This window comes from Staurois parvus, unplaced genomic scaffold (assembly GCF_062004578.1).
Source record: "Staurois parvus isolate SC_StPar_1 unplaced genomic scaffold, SC_StPar_1.0 ptg000153l, whole genome shotgun sequence".
NCBI lineage: Eukaryota > Metazoa > Chordata > Amphibia > Anura > Ranidae > Staurois > Staurois parvus.
The window spans coordinates 20,465,661-20,477,857 of record NW_028317949.1 but is presented as its reverse complement, the minus strand read 5'-3'; the positions used below and the strand labels follow the sequence as shown (position 1 = coordinate 20,477,857).

The window sequence follows — 12,197 nt, the reverse complement described above, 5'->3', positions numbered from 1 at the left end:
CCCGAGTATGGGGGTACCACATGTGAGAGACGTTTTGGCAGTCTAGCCAAGTACAGGACCCCAAAATCCAATAAGCACATTCAGGCTTTTAAAGGGCTTTATTTCCTCATTACACTTCCTGACTACCTATCACAGTGTCGGAGGCCCTGAAATGCCAGGATAGCACCAACCCCCCCCCCCCCCAAATGACCACTTTTTGGAAAGTAAACACCCCAAGGAATTTGATAAGAAGCATGGTGAGTATTTTGCAGATCTCGTTTGTTGCCACAAGTTTTTGGGAAATGAAGAAACCTTGTGAGAAAAAATGAGTTCTGCAAAATACTCACTATGCCTCTTTTTAAATTCCTTGGGGTGTCTACTTTCGAAAAAGTGGTCATTTGGGGAGGGGGGGGGGGGGGTTGGTGCTATCCTGGCATTTCAGGGCCTCCAAAACTGTGATAGGTAGTGAGGAAGTGAAATAAGGAAGTTACGCACCTTCAGGCTTTCAAAATGGTCATTGGATTTCAGGCTCCTGTATATGGCTAGGCTCCCAAAAAGTCTCACACATGTGGTATCCCCATACTCAGTAGAAGTAGCAGAATGTATTTTGGGGTGTAATTCCACATATACCCATGGCTTGTGTGACAAATATATCATTTAAAAACTTTGTGTAAAAAACAAAACAAAAAATTTTTGTCATTTTCCAGAAACTTTTGGAAAAAAAATAAATCTTCCATGAACTTAATATGCCTCTCAGCAGATAGCTTAGGGTGTCTACTTTCCGAAAAGGGGTCATTTGGGGGTGTTTGTACTATTCTGGTATTTTAGCACCTCAAGAAAGATATGCAGCCAGAAAGTAAAAGCTGTGTAAATTCCATTATCTATACCATAGTTTGTAGATGCTATAACTTTCACACAAAGCAATCAACATATACTTGTTGGGATTTTTTTAACCAAAAACATGTAGCAGAATACATTTTGGCCTAAATTTATTACGAAATGGTAGTTTTTTTGGATATTTTGTATGGTAAAAATGAGAAAATATTGTTTTGTTTTGGGTTTTTTTTTATGTGTTTTTCTCAAAAATTTTTCTTTATAGAGCCAAATATAAAAAGCGTTCAGGTTATCAAATACCACCAAAAGAAAGCTATATTTGTGTGAAAAAAAGGACACAAATTTAATGTATGTACCGTATTGCATGACTGTATAGCAAAAAAAATGGCGTAAATTGCAGTATCTATACCATAGTTTGTAGACGCTATAACTTTCACACAAAGCAATCAATATACAATTATTGGGATTATTTTTAACCAAAAATATGTAGCAGAATACATTTTGGCCTAAATTTATAATTAACATTGAGGTCACTATATATTTTTTATAACCGAATGTAAAAAATATAGTTTTTCTTAAAACTTTTCAGTCTTTTTTTGTTTATAGCGTGAAAAATAAAAAGCGCACAGGTGATCAAATACCACCGAAAGAAAGCTCTATTTGTGTGAAAAAAAGGACGTAAATTTCATTTGGGTACAGCATTGCATGACCGCACAATTATCAGTTGAATTAGTGCAGGGTCGAGTAGCAAAAATAGGTCTGGTCATTAGGGGTGTAAATCCTCTAGAGGGCAAGTGGTTAAATTGGTGTCAGTGTTTTAGGGTAAACAAAACCCAAAATGCGCCCTGTTTGTTTTTGGGCTGTACTGTGGGTACAAACAACAAATAACATACACATATATGGTATCACTGCGGTCATCAAGAGCTGGAAAATATATTTTGGGTTGTTCTTTGGTAGTAGGTTATGGCAGTAACAAGAAACAAGAAACACACAGCTAAATTTAAAAAAAATATATTTATTTTTTACTATTCTGGACCAGTATTTCTTTCTTAATAAAAAAATAATCAGGAGATATCCATTACCATTTACCACCAAATGAAAGCTCAATTTGTCCTGAAACAGAACAAGTTATAATCCACCTGGGTGTACACAGTAGTTGTGATGATATGTACGGTTTTACCAACACATGTCAAAGTTGCAAAATTGTGCTTAGGCGTTAAGATTTGCTTTACCCTTAGGCATGAAGGGGTTTATATATAACATTTTCTAAAATTAATACTTTTCCAAATAGTTTTGATAAATTATATTCCCCTATTTATCTGAAATACACGGAACACACATGTTTATAGGTTTGATACAAATGTCAGCACTGTGTGGTCAGGAAACAAGTGCGTAATTTTAGATTTCTAGATGTTAGGACGTTTCCTGTACAATGGTTGTAAAGAATTCGTGTAGTTATCGATCAGGTCCCTTCTTCCTTCTTGTCAACATTTCTTCAGAATCTACCTAGCCAGGCAGTGCCTCTTCCCCAACACGTTTGACACTGATTTCACTAATTGCAATTAATTTCTTTTCAAGATTTGCAGATGGGGTTTTATTTACTTATTGGATACTTTTAGGGAACTTAGTGAAAATGCTTACCAGGACAAGTAGAGGGTGAATCCTGGTGGGACCACCAAACACAATATGAACTTGAGAGAGGGTCTTAATCTTCCCTAATCTGTCACAAAATAAAAATGTTGCCTTTTAAATACACTTCAATTATGAAATCAACAAGTATCAGATGCTTCTAGGCAGAGTAGAAGAATCATAATAGAGGGGATACAACGTGAGGACCCCTTTGAGTGGCTGCAACAGGGAGCCAGTGTCTTGCCGTGGTTCTGAAAGTTAAAAGACCCCAGCTGGGCAAAATGGGTGACTCTCTGTGCTTCTGAGAGTAAAGAACCCCCTTTAAGAAGTTATTGATGCAATTTGCCTGAAGATTAGCAATGTAGTGTACCTTTTTGTTAAGTATTTAAACACAAATGCATGCACATTCTTCTAAGCAGTGGCACGTTTGTTCTACTTTCTCGTCATTTCGCCATGGCTGTAGTTCTGTATGCTCCAAATCATTTATGATTGAGATTTTGTGTACTTTATATGCACACACTCACACACGTGTGTGTATATTTTATATATATATATATAAAATAATAATGAAAACATCTAGGTATTGAAGGTCGGGAGTGAATATTGTTCTGAACTATAATTACCGCTGCTTGTCAGACATGACTGACATTGCTAAGATCTGTAAAAGAAAGTTCTTTATTATTCACAATGAGCATTTATCTTTCATGTAACATTGGGTGCCCTAATCTGTCTAAAATACCTAAAGAGTGACAGTTGGAGAAGAACAGATTTAATAAAGAGAATGGCTTTAGAAATAATGAGAGATCTTTGCTTAAGGAAACTTTTCAACAAAATTATGAGTCAGTCAGCAATGCAGAATTTAAGCCAGAAAAGCGTACATAAATTAGGGAATATGCTAATACGTTAAAATCCCATGATAGGCTTGTTAGTTGCTTTGTTTTGTTTTGGCTTGGAATGGAGATTTTGCGTGAGTTATGAAGACACATACCTACTCTAAAGAACACTAAAAGCTGATCTTAAGTGGTCTCATTTTTTAAGATGTCAGGATTTTGGATTGTGTTGCTGTTTTTATGTCCCCTCATTATCTTGTTCTCTGTGCATTTTGCAGCTGCTGCGTAGTTCACTGGTGAACAACAGGACACAGGCTAAAGTAGCAGAGGAGCTAGGTATGCAGGAGTTTGCCATCACAAATGATAAAACAAAGAGACCCGTGGCTCTCCGGACCAAGACCTTGGCTGATTTGTTGGAATGTAAGTTTAAAACAAAGACAATCTATACAAATGCCTTAAGAAATACATAGAGATAACTGATGTACCCTTTAGTGCAAAAGGCATCTGTAGACTGAAAGCATGGAGAAAAGCAGGGACACAGATTGTGTACTGGAAAAATAAAGTCATATCTTGATTCTGACACATAGCAGCATCCATCATTTACTAATTGCACAAATGATTTTTGAAGTGCAAGCACACACTGGAGCCTGTTAAGTAATTAAACATGACACATAGGAGGAGATTTACTAAAACTGAGCGCAAAGAAACTAACGCACCCATGCACAGTAACCAATCAGCTTTTAGGTTTTATTGTCAAAGCTTAATTGAACAAGCTGAAGTTAGAAGCTGATTGGTTACTAAGCACAACTGCATCAGATTCTGAGTTCACCAGTTTTGGTTAACCCCCATAGTTTTCACAATAGATTGCATGGGGGTTTTTTTGTAAGATAATTTTGTTTATGATACAAACCTAAGAAAACAGATTATTATTTATTTATTTCAGGTACTTGTATAGTGCTGTCAATTTACGCAGCGCTTTACATATATATTGTACATTCACCTCAGTCCCTATCCCTCAAGGGGCGTACAATCTAAGGTCCCTAACTTACATACATACACATACTAGGGACAATTTAGACAGGAGCCAATTAACCTAACTGCATGTCTTTGGAGTGTGGGAGGAAACCAGAGTTCCCGGAGGAAACCCACGCAGGCACAGGGAGAACACGCAAACTCCAGGCAGGTGGTGCCGTGGTTGGGATTCGAACCAGCGACCCAAGTGCTGCCAGGCAGAAGTGCTAACCATTTAGCCACTGTGTACAGTGTACAACTCCAGTGTAAGCAGTTCATGAGTAACCTGCTATTATATTCCAAATCACTCTCAATAATCATTCAGAAGGTTAATAAGTTATTCTCCATGGGAGCCATACATTCCAAATATTTGCAAACATTCCACTTTAGCAGCCAAATTCGGATCATACCTACTTTGTTTGGTACAAGGTATCATTCACATTGCATAACTTTATATTGCATAGAAATTACTAAAATGCTACCTACTTTTCCCCTTCAATGTAGTGTTAGGAGGGGGGATGTGGAGTTTACCATAATGTTTAACATAATTAAAGTGTTACTAAACAGATGACCCTGCATTCACTATATCTGGTCTTCCACAGTACATGGAACATGGAAATGCAATTATTTTAGCAAATACAAAGTGCTAAATACCTTTTCTCATCAGCAGTATATAGGAATCTTGTGACTTCTATAAGTGTCCAGCTGAGCACTGCTTAAAGCTTGTAGGAGGAGTTTTCATTCTCATATGGGTTTCATAACCCCTGACCCTCTGTCTTGATTTTACTGTTGTGGGTTTAGCAACTAGCCCTGTTTGTACCATACCAGAAGATCTCATCAGTTGTAAATCAGATGCACACTATCCTAACGTAGAGTAAAAATCTCAGGACTTTGAAATTTTTGTAAATTGTATGCTGATACGCTTGCCTTCAGAATGTCCCTCTAATTTCACTTTGAAATTTTTCAGAAAAGCTTGCAGGCCTCCACAATATACTTATCAGCCATATTTTTGGGGACAGTGCCACATTTCAAAAATTAACTAATAGAAACACATATCACACACACAGCAACCATCTGGTTCCAACAAAAGGGGACCTTAAAGGCACTTTTCTAGAGGCAGTAACAACACAATTGGGACATATAAAATATACAAGGCTATTAAATACAATTGAATAAAACCGTAATCAGTTGTATGAAGTTAATTTCCACATAGTTACATAGTTTGTCTGGCTGAAAAAAGACGAAAGTTCATCCTGTTCAACCATAATAGAAAAAAAAAAAGTTATCCTATACCCACAGTTGATTCAGTGGAAGGCAAAAAACCCAGGAAAGCATGATCCAATTTGCTCCTGCAGGGGAAAGAATTCCTTCCTGATCCCGAGAGGCAATCAGATATTCCCTGGATCAAATTTACCTATAAATGTTAGTAACCAGTTATATTCTGTGTATCTAATAAATAATCCAGGCCTTTTTTAAAGCAATCCACTGAGCTGGCCAGAACCAACTCTTGAGGGGAGTCTTTTCCACATTTTCAGAGCTCTTACTGTGAAGAAACCTTTCCGTATTTGGAGATTAAATTTATTTTCCTCCAGACGTAAAGAGTGCCCCCTTGTCCTCTGTGATGACCTCAAGGTGAATAAATCTACACTGAGTTCACTAAATGAACCTGTTATAGCTGAATGTGTTACATGCTATGTCACCTTAACTAGTGGCTCTGCCCCGGAATGACACACAAGTCAAAAGGTACTGCAGCCATCTTGGGTAGTCAGTGAGAGTGTGTATAGACAGTAATGGACGAGGATATACACTGCTGTATTCCTGTGATGATACTAAATAACCTGATTATAAAGTAAGAGTGCAGCAATAAAGAGTTGGTGCATCCAGCAACAAAGGCCTCATCTCTCAGCAGACAAAGTATAACAGAACCACTGATCTCGTCTTCCCAAGAGAGAATAAATTCAGTTCCTTTAATCTTTCCTCACAGCTGAGCTCCTCCATGGCTCTTATCAGTTTGGTTGTCCTTCTCTGTACTTTCTGCAGTTCCCCAATGCTCTTTTTGTAAATTGGTGCCCAAAATTGAACTGTAGATTCCAGGTGAGGTCTTACTAATGATTTGTACATGGTGTAAAATGATATCTCTCTTTCTGGAGTCTATACCTCTTTTAATACAAGAGAGGATTTTGCTCGCTTTAGAAACCGCAGCTTGGCATTGCATGCCATTATTAAGCTTGTGATCTACCAGAACTCCCAGATCCTTCTCCACCATTGATTCCCCCAGTTGTATCCCCCCTAGTATGTATGATGCATGCATATTCTTAGCCCCCAAGTGCATAACCTTACATTTATCAACATTAAACCTCATTTGCCACATAGTTGCCCAATTAAACAGTGCATTGAGGTTGGCTTGTAAATTGGAGACATCATGTAAGGACATTATTCCACTGCACAGCTTGGTGTCATCTGCAAAGACTGAAATGGTGTTTTAAATCCCAGACTCTATATTGTTTATAAATATATTAAAAAGTAAGGGTCCCAACACTGAACCCTGGGGTACACCACTGACAACCCTAGACCGTGCAGAGTGTGAATCATTAACCACTACTCTCTGAATCTGATTTTGTATAAAGTTTTCTATCCTTTTACATACAGATTTTTCCAAGCCCGTAGACTTTACCCTACACATTAGCCGTTTGTGGGGAACTGTGTCAAACACTTTTTCAAAATCCAAGTATCACGCCCACCGCCACCCCTCTGTCCAAGGTTTTGATCACCTCATAAAAAGAAATCAGATTTGTTTGACAACTTCTGTCTTTCATGAATCCATGCTGTCTGTTGCTTAAAATATTTTTTTCCAGCAAGAACTCATCTATGTGGTCTTTTAATAAACTCTCCAGTATCTTCCCACCTATAGAAGTTAAACTAACAGGTCTATAATTATTTGGTAATGATTTTGACCCCTTTTTAAATATAGGCACCACATTGGCCTTACGCCAATGCAGTGGTACTATGCCAGTCATTAAAGAGTCCCTAAAAAACTAGAAACAATGGCTTTGAAATGACAAAGCTCAATACTTTAAGGACCTGTGGGTATATGCCATCTGGTCCAGGTGCTTTATTTACCTTTATTCTGTCTAAATATTTCTGGATCATATCAGTTGTGAGCCAATGTGGATCATCTGGAGCTCTGTCAATACCATGCCCCTTATGGACAAGAGCTCCCCATATGCTACTTTGTATACACAGAGCTGAAGAAGGTATTTAATAAATTTACAAATTTACACATACTAAATATTCCGCAATATATGACATAATCTCTCCCACATCCTGCCCTGACCTGGCCACTGCTGTCTATAACAGTTCGCTTTGCTCCACACTAGAGTCACTTGCTCCCCTAACTACACGAAGTATCAGGCCCTGACCATTACAACCGTGGCAGACTGACGATACCAAAAATCTTAAGAGACATAGTCGTGCGCTGGAGCGATTGTGGCGTAAAACCAAATCTCAACAAGCATAAACATAAATCTGCTTTCTTAACATACAATTTCTCCCTCCATGCTGCCAAGCAAGCCTACTTTGTCACTCTTATTAACACCTTGTCACCCAGTCCTCATTGTCTCTCTGCTTTTAACTCTCTACTTTCTCCACCTCCACCCATTAACTCACTCACTGCTTATGAGATTGCAAATCATTTCAAAAACAAGATTGATGAAATTCGTAGTGGCATCTCCACTACACAGACATCTATCCCACTTAGCATACATACAACTCCGCCCTCCATGCTGCCAAGCAAACCTACTTTGTCACTCTTATTAACACCTTGTCACCCAGTCCTCCTTGTCTCTCTACTTTTAACTCTCTGCTTTTTCCACCTCCACCTATTAACTCACTCACTGCTTACGAGATTGCAAATCATTTCAAAAACAAGATTGATGCAATTCGTAGTGGCATCTCCACTACACAGACATCTATCCCGCTTAGCATACCTTATACTAAACCTCCCTCAACACTTTCCTCTTTTGACCTTGCTACTACTGAAGAGGTCACTAAAGTTTTCTCCAAATCCCATCTCACCACGTGCCCCCTGGATCCTATCCCCTCTCAACTACTACGGTCGCCCTCTTCTTCTGTCCTATGCTCACTCACATCTTCAGTATCTCCCTCTAATGGTGCCTTCCCCACCCCTCTAAGGTATGCATAGATCACTTCCATACTTAAAAAGCCCTTGCTGGACACCACCAAACTGAACAACTTAAGACCAATCTCCCTGCTCCTGCTTACCTCTAAACTCTTAAAACTCTTAGTCTACAATCACCTCAGCTCCTACCTCACTGACAACAACCTTCTTAACCCTTTACAGTCTGGCTTTTGCTAACTCCACTGAAACTGCCCTACTAAAACTCAATAATGATTTACTAACTGCTAAAACCAATGGCCACTACTCCATACTCTTACTACTTGACCTCTCTGTGGCTTTTGATACTGTTGACCATCCCCTCCTCCGCAGAAAACTCCACTCTCTTGGCCTCCGAGACTCTGCTGTCTCCTGGTTCTCTTCATATGTATTGCAGCGCTTGTTCAGCGTTACATATAACTCAGTCTCCTGCTCTCCACTTCCTTTTCTGTAGGGGTCCCTCAAGGTTCTGTCCTTCTCTTCCCCATCTACACCTCCTCTCTTGGTCACTTGATAAACTCCCATCTGTATGCTGACGACACCCAGATCTGTCTTTCTACTCCTCACCTCACCCCTTCTGTCTTCTCTCGCATTACTTAACTACTAAGTGACATATCAGCATGGATGTCGCTCCACTTCCTCAAACTAAATCTTTCTAAAACTGAGCTCATAATATTCCCTCCAGCCCGTGCCCCCTCCCCTGACTTCTCCATCAAGATCAATAATACAACCATCAGTCTTTCCCCTCATACCAGGGTACTAGGTTTAATCCTAGACTCCAATCTGTCCTTTCAGCCCCAAATCCAATCACTGTCCAAATCTTATAGGCTTCACCTCCGCAACATCTCCAAGATACACATGTTCTTAACCTCGGAAACCATTAAACAACTTATTCACTCCCTTGTTATCTCTCGCGTAACTATTGTAACTCCCTCCTCTTTGGCCTACCTAATCACAGGCTATCCCCTCTTCAGTCTATCATGAATGCTGCTGCCAGACTCGTCCACCTTACTAACCGTTCCATATGTGCCATCCTTCCATTGGCTTCCCATTGCCCAACGAATAAAATTCCAAACATTAACAATAACATATAAAGCCATTTATAACCCAAATTACATCACCGATCTTGTCTCCAAATATCACCCACACCATCCTCTTCGCTCCTCCCACTCCTGCTCTCAAGCTCCCTTGTCTCCTCCTCCCATGCTCGTCTCCAGGACTTCTCCAGAGCCTCCCCCATCCTCTGGAACTCTCTACCCCAATCTATCCAACTATCGCCTACTCTGCCCACTTTTAGGCAATCTCTGAAAACCCATCTCTTCAGGGAAGGCTATCCTGCCTTCAGCTAATAATGGATTCTTCTAGTCCTCTTATCAGTTCATGCCCCACAGTCATTACCTTTTGTACCACCAGCCCCTCCTTTTTAGATTGTAAGCACCAAGGAGCAGGGCCCTCCTAACCCTCTTGTATTGAACTGTATTGTTGCTGCATTGTCTCCCTTTATATTTTTAAGTGCTGTGCAAACTGTTGGCGCTATATAAATCCTGTATAATAATAATATTCTTAAAAACAGTGCCCCGTTTGGTGTTAAACAAGACTTATACAATGCATGGTCATTCTTTTAAGATTACAGGTCCAACGCGTTTCTCAGCCTAAACCGCTGCTTCTTTAGGGAAGAAATGCGGAAGTATCTGAAGTATGATAAAATATATATAAAACAGTGATACACAATCATAATTTCCATGTAAAGCAGTATAGCTGTCTTGATCCATATGTTTGTCACAAGAACATGTGACTAACTGATAGGTCCCAAAACATCTTCGCTTATATGGCAATACAGATATCTAAGAATAGAAACAAATTCACACCTCCCCAGACAAAAAGGGGCCTGATCCCACATGACCCCACATACCACACACAACCAACACTTAACCGTACTATAACTATAAAAAAAAACACTCGTAGATTCTCAACCAAACAAATAAGCTGTAGATTTTCCATACACACCATAACCATACATAATCAACATACCAAACTATTCCCAACTTATCATACACTATATGCTCCCACACCAACCTTGCATGAACCATACACACAAACACTAAAAACTACTAGCCCACCAACCCCACCCACTCACATAATACTACCAACACTAAAGTTACTTGCATACCATAGCCTTGTAATCACCCTTATAACAACCCCACCCAAACTACCACCATACTCCACTACCTCTGTAATAACAATTACATCCACCACACACATAAACCACCCACATCACAACACTTCAGCCCCACATCTCATTCTCTCAAAAGCTACAGCCCAAGATCCACACACCATGTCACAACTCCCATGAATGCCAGCAAGCTAATCCACTCTACACCCATAAAAAGCCCCCCTGCAGCCTGGCAAACAATAAAAGACAATGACCTTGTAAACAACCTTGATATTGAAAAAAAAAATGTTAAAATGTTACTAAACCCAGGACCCTGCATTCACTATATCTGGTCTCCCACAGTACACAGAACATTGAAATGCAATTGTTTTAGTAAATATAAACTGCTAAATACCTTTTCTCATCAACAGTTAGAGCATTCTTGTGACTTCAGCAGAGCACTGGTTAAAGCGTGTTGGAGGGGTTTTCCTTTTGCTCTAGGAGGACACAGATCCCCTGACCTCTGTCTGGACAGTGCTGATTGGCCCTGATCACATGTGCTCTCCCAAGAAAAAAAAACCTCTTTAGCAATACACACCAAATTGAGCATGTGCATTTAGCTACAGGTTCAGGCTGTCTTATCAGGAGATAAGACGTGGACATTTGAACAGGGGGCAGATCAAACAGCCTTTTTATGCAATGCAGAGAATTTACCCCTTAAGTTCCGCAGTGAGTATAACAAGCATGCTTTCCTGCATATACAGACTGATTTTACTGTTGTAGGTTTAGTAACACTTTAAGCTCATCAACAACATACCAGGTCACTGTCTGTGTAATGCTTCTGCCAGTACAGGTGTCAACATTATGGCAGTACGCATCCACAACTGCCCCCTCCTCCCTATATTTTCCCACCAGGCAGGGCGCCCACACCGGAATGAGCCGGTGTGCGACATCATAACTGGTGAGGCCGCCCAGCTATATTTCCTGCTGTGGCTGCAGCAAGTGCACATCCCTGGCAACTGTCTCTCAAACTAAAGTGAGTAACTGTTGGAGGGACATGCAGACATGGAAGGAGCGACAGACCAAAGGATAGTCCAAATTCTTTTATTGGTATTCTGCTAAAACTTAGGCGGAATTCTAATCTTACTAGACCTAAAAGTGTTAGCAGAATACCAATTAATTCATTTTGACTTTTTTATCTTTTTGGTCGAGTGCTCCTTCCATGTATGCAAAATTCTAAAGGCAGACTGTTTTCTTTCACAGATGGACACAATTACTGTATGTCCCCACCATGATGTCATGCTTTAGTTAATACAGTCACTGTAGAACTGCCTATATTTGCTGTCTAAGATTTGGACTTTCAGCTGTGTTCCATGGCTTTAGCTATCATAGGTTTGATAGAAGACAGATTTAGATTACATAACCAGCTATAGATGATATACAATTCAGTAACTGGTGAACTATCTACAACCGGGATTAGAATAATTATTTTGGGTTTTGAATACTAATCTTACTAGACCTTTTTAGTACCTTAGCTACTTCACTTTACATAAATGACATCAATTTTCATTATTTTTGTTTTGTTGTA

General features: G+C 39.6%; 1 protein-coding gene across 1 annotated transcript in view; it reads left to right on the top strand.

The window, feature by feature from the left end:
- DROSHA (drosha ribonuclease III) overlaps positions 1 to 12,197 on the top strand; it is a 392,901-nt gene that overhangs the window by 366,226 nt on the left and 14,478 nt on the right. The window contains exon 27 of the mRNA XM_089674845.1: positions 3,551 to 3,692. Within this exon, the coding sequence (XP_089530971.1) occupies positions 3,551 to 3,692 (142 nt within the window). The remainder of the gene's footprint in view (positions 1 to 3,550; positions 3,693 to 12,197) is intronic.